At 36.9% G+C, this 12,405-nt stretch overlaps 2 protein-coding genes across 2 annotated transcripts; both read left to right on the plus strand.

The window, feature by feature from the left end:
* The first annotated feature begins 1,341 nt into the window (after positions 1-1,341).
* Positions 1,342-3,042, plus strand: LOC141680358 (uncharacterized). Its single transcript, XM_074486608.1, has 2 exons — positions 1,342-2,010; positions 2,329-3,042. The coding sequence occupies exons 1-2, from the start codon at positions 1,342-1,344 to the stop codon at positions 3,040-3,042; spliced, it is 1,383 nt and encodes a 460-aa protein (XP_074342709.1).
* A 4,343-nt stretch (positions 3,043-7,385) lies between these two features.
* LOC141677931 (thermospermine synthase ACAULIS5-like) lies at positions 7,386-10,622 on the plus strand. Its single transcript, XM_074484062.1, has 11 exons — positions 7,386-7,558; positions 7,716-7,878; positions 8,438-8,504; positions 8,638-8,732; positions 8,812-8,914; positions 9,246-9,334; positions 9,435-9,591; positions 9,666-9,741; positions 9,864-9,922; positions 10,063-10,199; positions 10,296-10,622. Exons 1-11 carry the CDS (start codon positions 7,417-7,419, stop codon positions 10,381-10,383), a joined length of 1,176 nt encoding a protein of 391 aa, XP_074340163.1. The 5' UTR covers positions 7,386-7,416; the 3' UTR covers positions 10,384-10,622.
* Positions 10,623-12,405: the final 1,783 nt, after the last annotated feature.

Here is a 12,405-nt window from a genome sequence, read left to right on the forward strand (position 1 = left end):
AGGAGAGGATCCTCTTGCAGTTAAGTTACCGGAAGTTGAAATGTGGGTTCAGATTCATGATATACCAAGAGACTTCTAATCTGAAAATATATTAAAAAGCGTGGGATCATCTATTGGAAGGTATGTTAAATCAGATCCATCTACGTTTGAAGGAGGGTGGAAACCATATGTGTGTGTCAGGATTTCACTAAACATGGAGAAACCATTAAAGCGTAGGTTGAAGATTAAAAGAGAAGGTGATAACTGGAGTTGGGTAAATTTTAAGTATGAAAGGTTGGGAACGTTTTGCTTTGTGTGTGGAATTATTGGGCACTCGGACAGGGATTGTAATATCATATATGCTAATTCTGAAAAAGTGATAGAGAAAGCGTATGGAGTTTGGTTACGTGCACCAGCCAGGAATGCAAGGAATGATACGGGAGCAAGGTGGCTGAGGAATGCAAAAGGGGGGGAAACAGTATGGGGGAAGAAAATACAGAGTGAGGAGACAACCTCCGTATAAGGCGGTACACTAGGGACAAAAAGCTTCATTGAGGTGGAGGGGGTGCTCCGACGGGTAACTGATGATACGAAGGAGATCAGGGTCAAATCACGGGAAAATAGGGAAAAGTGGATACGTGATAGGGACACTGCAATCATGGGACACAAAAAAGGAAATGCGAATGCAACGGAGGAGGAAGTGGAAAGCGAAAATATAGTCATTGACCCTAAAAGGAAGCGAGTTGATGAAGATCTGATGGGAGAGAATCATGGGATAGATAATGGGGAAAATATAGGTTATCAACTTCAAGTTGGGTCAAAAAACGTGATAATGGCGGGTCCTGGAGTCCAGACCCGCCAGGAATTATGAGTCTTATAGCATGGAACTGTCGTGGGCTGGCCAACCCACGGACAGTTAGATTTCTAAACGAAATCAATTCCCAGGTTAGGCCTAGTATAATATTCTTAAGTGAGACGCTAGTCAAGAAAAATAAAGTGGAAAAAATGAGTAAAAGATTAGGATTTGCAGGCTGGTTTGCAGTTGATGCCAGAGGGCATAGTGGGGGCTTAGCACTTCTCTGGAAGAATGAAGGGGGCATTAATATTCTTAATAGATGTAGTAACTTTATAGATTTTGAATGTGTGCATGAGACGTTGGGAAAATGGAGGTATACGGGTTATTATGATTTTCCGGAGAGAGGTAAACGTAGAGAGTCCTGGAATATGATACGGGAATTATCTATAGCTTCAGAGTTACCCTGGTGTATAATTGGGGACTTTAATGATATCATGTCTATGGAGGAAAAACGGGGAGGACAAAGGTAGCCTACTGGATTGATAGAGGGTTTTACGGAGGGTGTAATGGAGTGTGGTCTGCTTGACTTGGGATTTACAGGGAACAGGTTTACTTGGAAAAGGTCGAGGGGAACGGAGAGATGGGTGCAGGAGAGGCTGGATAGAGGGCTGGCTTCGAAGGAGTGGGTGGAGATGTTCCCAGGGGCAGAAGTGCAAGTGCTCGAAGTATCTACATCTGATCACATGCCTTTGTTTTTGCAACTACATAAACAAGTGTACGTCCAGAAGAGGCATAGGTTCCGTCTCGAAAACATGTGGATTAGGGAGAGTGAATGTAAAAGTATTATTCAAGAATGTTGGAACGAGGGAGGGGCAGTTGATTTATTGGAAAAAATGGTGGGATGTTGTGTGAAACTTGAGGAATGGGGCGGTGGTTTAATCAAAGATATGAAGGTAAAACTTGCACAATATAGGACTGATATGAAGAGACTTAGAAATCGTAGAGATGCATCTGGAATTCGTCAGTATGAGAAAGCACGATGGCTATATTTAAAGTTGCGGGAGAAAAAAGAAATTTTTTGGAGGCAACGGGCAAAGCAATTTTGGCTTCACGAAGGAGATAAGAATACTAGATTTTTCCATAAGTATGCTATTGCAAGAAAGGAGCACAACAGAATTAAGAGACTGAAGGATGACAATGGGGATTGGAAGGATACATATGAGGAGATCCAGGAGGTCATTACATAATACTTTGACAACATTTTTAGTAGCTCTGGTTTGGAGGAAAGGCTAACGAATGATATACAATTCAGGCAGTTGAATGATGATCAAAGAGAATCTCTAATTTCACCAGTCACGGACGAGGAAGTTAGAAATGCTATGTTCTCTATGCATTCAAACAAGGCCCCAGGAATTGATGGATTAAATCCTTCATTCTTCAAGACCTACTAGGATATAGTGGGAAGAGATGTGTGTTTGTTCAGTCAAAATTTTGTTGAAACAGGTGAGCTTCCGGAAAACATCAATAGAACCCTTGTGTGCTTGATTCCCAAGGTTAAACATCCAAAAAGAGTGGCGGATCTTAGACCGATTTCCCTGTGCAATGTCTTGATGCGAGTCCTGTCAAAAATCTTGGCTAATAGAGTGAAGCCAATGCTAAAAAACATTATTTCGGAGCAACAAAGTGCCTTCATTGAGGGAAGGCTTCTAACGGACAACGCGTTAATTGCGTTAGAAGTTAATCATTTTATTCACAGAAAAACGCAGGGGTTGACAGGGGTTGCTGGATTAAAAATTGATGTTTCGAAGGCCTATGATAGGTTAGAGTGGCGATTTATTGAGTTCATGCTCCAGAAATTTGGGTTCCCTCAAATCTGGATTGAAAGGGTCATGAAATGCATTAGAATGGTATCATATAGCTTTTTACGGGATGGACAGATTTTTGGGAATGTAGTACCTCAGCGAGGGGTTCGCCAAGGAGATCCTATATCTCCGTATATATATATCATCTGTGCAGAGAGTCTAAGTAGGTTGATGAAGAGATATGAAGATGTAGGTCTTGTACACGGATGCAAAATAGCAAGGGGTGCTCCACCTGTATCCCATTTGCTGTTTGCAGATGATTGTTATCTCTTTTTTAAGGCAAAACAGGCGGAAGCGAGTACAATGAGAAGCATTCTGCAGAAGTATGAGAGAGTGTCGGGCCAAATGGTTAACTATAGCAAGTCCAATGTAGTTTTCAGTCCAAATACGACGAGAACAGACTGAACAGTAGTATGTGATATGTTAGAGGTACAAGAGGCTGAGAAACCGGGGAAGTACCTTGGTATGCCTATGAGGGTGGGGAGGGACAAAACAGAAGTGTTTGGATTTCTGAAACAGAAGGTGCAACAAAAACTACAGGGGTGGGCTAGCAAAGATATATCGAAGCAAGGAAAAATCACATTGTTATCATCTGCAACCCAAGTGATACCAAGCTTTTGGATGAATCTCTTTCTCATTCCAACGGGGGTTTGTGAAGATATAGAGAGGACAATGAACGGATTCCTATGGGGAAGGGGGGAAACAGGTAAAGGGGTTAAATGGATGGTATGGTCGAGAATGTGTAAGCCAAAAGGTTGTGGGGGGTTAGGAGTTCAAGAGTTGAAAACTTTCAATTTAGCTATGTTAGCTAAGCAAGGATGGTGGCTAATTCAACAAACGAATGTACTGGTCTCTGGAATAATGAAAGCGAAATATTATCCTCACACATCTTTCCTTGAAGCAGAATTGGGGAATAATCCGAGCTACATGTGGCAAAGCTTGATGGCTGCTATGCATGTTCTTAAAGTAGGAGCGAGACGACGAATTGGTAATGGACAGGACACAAGGGTTTGGAAAATCCCTTGGCTACCCAGTGTTGATAATGGGTGCCTGACATCATACATGCCTGCTCAACTTAAGGATATTACTGTAAATAGCTTGATGAAGGACACATGGAGGGAATGGGATGTGGACGTGATTGAGGATCTATTTAATAGAAGGGATGCTGATCTAATTAAACGGGTGCCTATTCCTATGGGTGATAAAATTGATGACTGGTTTTGGCTCTTAGATGAAAAGGGAGTGTTTATAGTTAGAAGTGGGTACAGATGGATGCAAGGAGAATTTGAAAACGATAATAAGTGGTTCTGGAATAAGCTTTGGTCATTGCAGCTCCCAGGTAAGATAGCTCATTTTTTATGGCGTGTGTGTATGGGATGTTTGCCAACTGCATATGCTCTAGCAGTTAAAAAGGTGGTTGAAGATGCACAATGCCCATGGTGTCGAAGAGAAGTGAAACATATGCACATGTGTTGTTTGCTTGTGATTTTGCACGATCAGTATGGTTTAGTGCAGGGCTGCAGCATATTGTCCAATTTTCACAGAGTGAACCAGCTTTCATGGTTATACATTGAATCTTTGAAGCATGCACAAAAGAACAGTGTGTAATGGATCGGCTTTTGGTGTGAAGGTGATAACAATGAACCTTTTGGCAGAGTGGAAAGAAGCACAGATAAGGAAGCTTGAAAAGGAAGAGACAACAGCATCAGACGATCATGTATGGCGACAGCCTATGCAGGGCTGGGTAAAAGTTAACACTGATGGGGCTGTGTTTACTAATGGTAGTGTTGGGCTGGGGTGTGTAATGAGAGACTCACATGGAGCATTCCTGGGTGCTCGAAGCTGTAAGATAACAGGAGCATGGTCCCCGAGGGAAGCGGAAGCTATGGGAATGAAGGAAGCATTGTCTTGGGCTATTACTAGGGTGAAGGATCACTGTGTATTTGAAACAGACTCACAGGTCCTTGTAGCAGCATGCAATGGTGGTCCAGGAGAAGCCTTCTTTGGTACAATCGTAGGAGATTGTAATGAATTATTCAAGCACATAAATCCAGTGCTAGTTAAGTTTGTGTATCATTCTGCGAATAAAGTGGTGCATGCGTTAGCAAAACCTGCTTATTCTATGTCAGAAATAGGGGAATGGTATGACATTCCATCTAGAGCTGCAAACGAACCGAACCGAGCCGAGTTCTGCCCGAATCGAGCTGAGCTCATTTTTTTTTAAAACGAGCCAAGCCGAGCCAAGTTTAATAACCGAGCCGAAAATATTGTTCACGATCGACTCGTTTAGAAATAAGCCGAGCCCGAGCCGAGCACGAGTTTGCTCACGAACAACCGAGCTGAGCCGAACTCGAGCCGAGTCGAGTTGTCCACCAATAGTTCGCTTATATATTTTTTAATCGACCAATCTTAAGATATAATTTATAATTTTCAAGTTATATGGAGTTCAAAATACTACATTTATCTTACAATTATATACGAATACTCATATTTTACACTCATTTCTTAATTTATATCATTTTATTAATTTATGTCACAAGTCGATTTTTAAAAACTTAATCAATTTTATTTTTAAATTATTGAGACATTCATAAATTTAGAAATTGTGTGCATTACTTTTAAAATCATTAATGTCGATTCTGAAAGTTGTACTAATTTTTGATGTTACAAGTTTGTATATTACACGTTTTGTTAAATAGCGCTTATGAAAATCATTAATGTTTGATGTTACAAGTTTGATGGCGATATTGATTAATTTCTATTAGATATCCAAACCCTAGTAATTTTATACTATCCATTTCATCACTCTCTTGTTTGTATCTTTGTTCGTCCCTTGCGTTACCTTACCTATTTAGCAGAGTGATCAGTAAAAGTTCAGTTTCTATCTAACTTGTGACAATGTCTCTGTTTTGTGATATATTGTTGTTTTTCTTATTTGCATTTGACAAAGTGTTGTTTCATTTTGGTTGATATTCTATTGGTTATTAGTGAAACCATGCTCTGTTTGTACTTGATTTTTGGCAAATTACTGGCCTCTTTTCTGTCTGTTGTACTTAATCAACCGTAAGTTATCGTGACACAATAGAATGAGGTTCTCTCCATCGCCACTGTTAAAGTGGCCAGTAACAAACAATACTTTCAGGTCTAAATCGATGTTGAGCATTAAAGTCCATGATGTTTACTCTAAATTCACAAATTCACAAGGACATTTGTCACAAAATCTTCTGATTCAATTTTGTTGTAATCACGGATACAAAATCGTTAAAGTTGCTGATGCGAGTACTAATATAGTCAGATTCAGCGGAAAAGGAACCTGTTTGCACAATTAAACACCTTGTTCAGATAAAAAATGGTTGATTATTCTCATTATTTAGCTATATTTTGTAACAAGTGTAATATTTTAATTTTGTGATACATTTTAGATTAATGGAAGGAGACATTTTTGGAATCTTCAAAATGAATTTCATGTCATGGATAGGTGATTTTTTCATATTTATTAAAAAATTGAAGTTTAAAATTTAAACAAGTGATTAGAAAATATTTATTATTTATTATATAAATATAAATTTTATCCGAGCCGAGCCGAGTTTTCGAGTTCGAGCCGAGTCCGAGTTAAACGAGCCGAGTCCGAGCCGAACATAGAAAAAGCTCGGCTCGGCTCATTCACTTATCCGAGCTCATTTTTATGTTCATGATCGGCTCGTTTAATAAAACGAACCGAACCGAGTTTATTTAAATGAGCCGATCCCGAATTTTGTGCACGAACGGCTTTGTTCATTTGCAGCTCTAATTCCACCTGATTTTATTCAGCATGTACTAGACAATGATTTGATTTGATTAATGCAATTACTATTTCATTCAAAAAAAAAAAGTGTCCAAATACTACTGTTTATGTGGTCAAGTATCCAACACTGATACATGAACAATTTCAGGAGAGTAAAGTAGATGTTAATAATTGTTTTCAAGTAGTTGGCATCTAAATTATTTAGTAAGGCAAAATTTCCAGGAAGGATATATAAATAACCGGTAGGTACAAATTCTCATAAATGGCATTTTATGAAGTTATTTGACAGTGTCAATAAAGAAAATGTAAGTTGCTTGCAAGTTTCGATGCTCTATGTTTGATTACTCTTCCAACATCCTTCGATAACTTGCACCTTTCATGGGAAATAATCCCCTATTATATGTCAAGCAAACATTTTTACATTTTTTAAGTAAAACAACTTTTAAGAGAAATGTAATTTTTTTAAGAACCAACTTCCTGTAAATTACAAATTCATAGTCTGTAAGAAATGACTCTATGTATATTACAAATCAGAAGAAAACTAATTATTTTTTTATTACTTGTTGAACATAAGTTCCTAATTTAATGGGTAGTAGCAGCGATTCGTATTTTATGTAGGCAAATGATCTTCTCACAAAGACTTTATAAACTAATGAAGGTGTTCAAGCACAAATTATAAATTTTAGTTAAAGGTATTTTTCAAATTTGATAAATTGTATATACACGATTTGGCCAATAGATCATTCGTCGAATGCTGGCGATCAAAGTGCCTAACCCGCTTGCCTGATGTGTTAACGTTGTTAGCGGGTGATGTCGAAATTTATGTCTCAAAATGAAATTTATTTAGATTATTATGACAAGTAGAAGCAATAACAATATAAGGAGAAGCCACGCGGGGAGATCAACCTCAGAAACCACAACTTGGATATACAAAGTGATTGTACATGTATAATGAATATACACTTTGAACTTTATTGGTCCAGTTAGATTTAGATATGAGTTTAGTTACCAAAATCCATGAGGATTTTCTTTCTGTCCACTGCATTGAGAACCCCCACTACTTCCAGTACTTTGATTTTTTAGATACACAAAAGATACATATCCTTTATCTTCTTCTTTTTCATCAAGTATCTTTTGGTATATACATGCATAGTTTGTAGTCTTTTTATAGCCATATTCCTTTCCTCTTGTATATATACTCTGCATTCACTCTTCACTTCTCTTCATCCTTCATTTGCACTCCTCTACATATATTCTTCTAATTTCTCTCCGACTCTTTTTCCAATTTTGACAGAAGACATGGGTGATATATCATACTCTAATGGTGGCGGTGTTAGCAATGGGAATGGGTGCAGTAATGGAAATGGCCATGCAAATGCTATGGTAGTTCAGAGGAAGAGTTGCTGGTACGAAGAAGAGATCGAAGAGAACCTCAGATGGTGCTTTGCTCTAAACAGGTTAGTAGGATAGACTCGTGTTTTCGTGTCATGTACAATATTATGGGTTCAAATTCATGAATTGTAGGATACACAGTCAACCTAGAACCAAATACTCAATATATCTTTGTTTTTGTTGTTATTACATTGAAATGTTCATATATAAACCATGTATCTAGCAAGCTTTTACTGTTGAGAAATTCATGTGTTATATATTTGTGGGATGTATACATGTACTCCTAGTCCTATATGATTTGTACTGTTTATAAGATAAAATCATTAGGTTGAAAAGGGTAGGATGAAAAGAGTACTATGTGCAAAGTGTGGCTTTTAGAAAGGCAAAATAAGCACTTACTGGAGACAAAAAAAGTTGAAGCTGTCTGCTTAGTGTTTCCAGGAATTATTTCATTCTTTGATGTCTATCTGAGTAGTGAGTACCTTAAATTGGACACAATTATAAATCATGTAATAGTTTATAAACAAATGAAGTTGGATACATATACATGATGTGAATCCAATGATAATATTCTTTCATGTCTACTTAACTACCTTATTTAATTTTTCTTCATGTTTCCCACAGTATACTGCATACAGGAGCATCTCAGTACCAGGATATTCAACTCTTGGACACAAAACCATTCGGAAAGGTGGACAATTTGAATTTTATTATTTTTAATTTAAAAATTTGATATAAATGCTATATATTATTTTTTTAGAATAAAATGCTATATATGATGATAAAAACGATGAGTTGATGATGGTTACATTATGTTTAAACAGGCCCTGGTCATTGACGGGAAGCTTCAAAGTGCAGAGATTGACGAATTTATTTATCATGAATCTCTTGTCCACCCTGCTCTTCTTCATCACCAGAAGTAAGGCTCTATTCTACTGTATTTTTTAGTTTTGATAAATTCGACTAAAAATTATCTAACTATAAACGTGTATTTTTAGTCCTACGAACATATTCATAATGGGAGGAGGTGAGGGCTCAACTGCAAGGGAACTACTTCGACACAAGACAATAGAGAAGGTTGTCATGTGTGACATTGATCAGGTAACCATGATTTCCCCTTACAATTATACTCTGAATACATATTTGTCACATTTGAATACTGTTCTGTTCCTCCAGTTTCCTAGTTGTTTCATTATAAATTTTTAGTATTTTTCATTCTATAAAACAATGCATATTGAGTTGCTTGTTTAAAATGATTTCTGTTTCTTACAATGTCCTCTTGCTGGTAAAATATATTCGAGTAACCAGCCTCTTTAAGATATATATCAACTAAACCTCATCGAACAAAACATAGAGTGAATTCAATTATGTGCTTCACTGCTGATAATAGTCAGGATTTCTAATAATAGATGTCGTATTTCACTGTTAACAGGAGGTAGTGGATTTTTGCAAATCTTACTTGGTTGTTAATAGAGTGGCTTTCTGTGATCCCAGACTTGAGCTCATTATCAATGATGCAAGGTATATACAATTCCTTCCTGTCACACCTAATAGCATATTTAATTATTTATACATATATATATATATATGTAGGTAAATAGTATGGTTGTCTGTGTTGCAGGGCTGAGCTTGAGAGAAGAGAAGAGAGCTATGATGTGATCATAGGGGATCTGGCTGACCCTATAGAAGGAGGGCCATGTTACCAGCTCTACACCAAAACCTTTTATGAACTTACTGTTAAGCCCAGGCTTAGTAAGGGTGGCATTTTTGTCACTCAGGTAACTATTCTAATTGAAATGGTGTAATGTTTGTATGATAAAAAGTTGCGAAACCAATAATTCACTCATCGCAGGCAGGACCAGCTGGAGTTTTCAGCCATGCTGAAGTTTTCTCTTGCATCTACAACACTTTAAGACAGGTTTTCAAGTGTAAGTTTCACAAGAGAACCCAAAGAAATTGTAATATTCCAGTTATTATTTATAAGAAACATATTTCCCTATAAAGTAAATTCACTTCATGCACATATTCCTTGTGTCCTTTTTATATGCAGACGTCGTACCTTACTCAGCTCATATTCCCTCCTATGCTGATATCTGGGGATGGGTCATGGTATGCAATCATTTCAACTTTGTGCATTTCATTTTACTTAATCACTTATTCTAAATTTAAAGGAAAAAAAGGAACTTGTGCTTGAAAAAAGAATGTGTTATATAAAAAGGAAACTAACGGCAGGGTGTTGTACAATACAGGCATCAGATTCACCATTTGTGCTGGGTGCTGATGATTTAGACCTGAGAATGAAACAAAGAATTAAAGGAGAAAATAGATATCTGGATGGAAAGACATTCACATCAGCCTCTACCTTGAGCAAAGCTGTTCGGAAATCGTATGATTACTGATTTAAAGCTTTTATTCATAACTTGTGTGTTTTTTTAGTTCTAGTACTCCATGCACTAGCTAATGAACTCGGTACCGTGGACAGATTGGACAACGAGACGCATGTTTACACGGAAGGAACAGCAAGGTTCATATACGGTCATGGCCATAATTCTGCAACTAAGCATAATTAAGCTTGATCAGGACTTGAAGTGATTGGTTACTATCGTCACTAGTGACTTCAAAGGAGCTTAAGAACATGGAAGAGAGACTCAGAACACTGTATCTTTAAACAATTAATGTTGGTCCTTCAATGCTTTTCTTGATTTTCGTATTGTATTACTTTTTTAAAATATCCTAACTTTGTTTCTTTAATCATTTGCTACTGTAATCAGATTTCAAAAGGAATGATAATATTAAACAGTAATGTACCCTTTCAAATTGTGTTGTCTCAGTTTTGGAATGCATAATGAAATTGGATGAAACAATTTATTTTAAAGAAGTGGAAATGGTTTTTAGACCATGGCACCGTCCCCCTTTCCCCTTCCTGTCTGCAGACCACCTTTGACTTGGCCGCTACTTATATCAGCAACTTACGTTTCACTCACCAATTTCATAGCGGTAATAGCAGATAATCAACTACTTTTTTACACGGGCCAATTTTATAGCGGTAATAGCAGTTAACCAACTATTTCTTTAGTTACATGTGGTCATTTGTTTGACTATAAGATAATTTATAGTGTCACTGCTCCTCCAAATACTTTAATATCAATTGCTATAGGAAGTCCAAAAGTGTAGATACCTAAAACATGTCCAGTTTCATACCGAAAACATTTTCAGTTGCATGGACTAAATACATACATCGACATTATATGCATATAATCAAATTGAAATTGACAAGCTATCTCCTTGTTTTTCTATAACAGTTCTGTAAATGGAAGGTTGTCATATGATTTGATCAAACCAAAATGCATAACTATGAAATCTTCTGTGAAGCATCAATCAACACAAAATTGTAAGTTAAAATATGTAATACTAACAGCAGAACTATAACAAAAATTAAAGAGTTACTTAGCCATCAACAAAGGCATGGAAACCAGGCCAAGGTTTTATTATATGCTCCCTAATTCTCACTATGCTAAGAGTTTGAGATCCAAAATCTTGTCTTGTGCACACTATTAAAATATATCTCTGACCAAAAAATAAACTAATTCATCAGGAACATAAGGGCTTCCTTACCTCTTACTCTCTCATCCCCTTCTCATCTAGTCGTCTTCGTGGCTTAAATCCTATACCTTGGACAGTACCTTAACTTAATTAACCAGTGCAGTGACTTCAAAATGGACAAATACTAGAATATATGTTCCCACTTGCCATGGTAACTTGTCTTTGCCTTACACAAGACAAACTTCTCAACTGATCTCTGCTTATCCTATAAATACCATCCCTGCACCATTTCACTAAACCAACTTAAGAAGCTCTTCACTGATCTAGTTTAATCTTTAAGTTTTTACCAATACCTTACGTAAACGAGCATGGGTTTTGCAAGCTTCATTGATGAGTATGAAATTCGATGGCTCGATAGATAAAATAATATTCTAACTGTCAAGGCAAATGAGACAGTCTCTTATGCAAATGGGACAGTCCCTTTACAAATGAGACAGAGTATGGGACAGTCTCTTTTAACTGCAGAAAGTAAATTACTGAAATATAAATGCAATAATAAAGAAATTAAACAATGCAGAACACCAAGAGTTTTCACTTGGTTCGGCCCCTACACCTAGTTTATGGCCTACATCCAAGTCCCCATGCCAACTATCATAGAGAATGTATTATATTAACTTTAATAAAAGAACTTACAGTCTTTTCCTTGATTACAAATATAGCACCTGAAAGAAACCCTTTCCCAAGCTACCTTGCTACCTAGCCCACTGCTATTCCTTAGCCTTCTAGCTACCTTGCTATACTTTGAAATCAAACTTGCCACAACCTGGCACAAAGTTGATATGAATACACAAGTACAAGAATAAACAAATTGATTACAACTCAAATTAGGTTTCTTGTTTTTCTGGATATGAATATCTCGGGTATGAAACAAGAAATTGATTTCAGATGATGAAAGATTCTCGTGAAAGTGTTAGCTACAAATCTAAAATGAAGAGTTGTATTTATAAGCAAAGTTCTAACAAATTTATTTTCAAACACAAGATAAAATT

Source organism: Apium graveolens, chromosome 8 (assembly GCF_009905375.1).
Source record: "Apium graveolens cultivar Ventura chromosome 8, ASM990537v1, whole genome shotgun sequence".
Lineage (NCBI taxonomy): Eukaryota > Viridiplantae > Streptophyta > Magnoliopsida > Apiales > Apiaceae > Apium > Apium graveolens.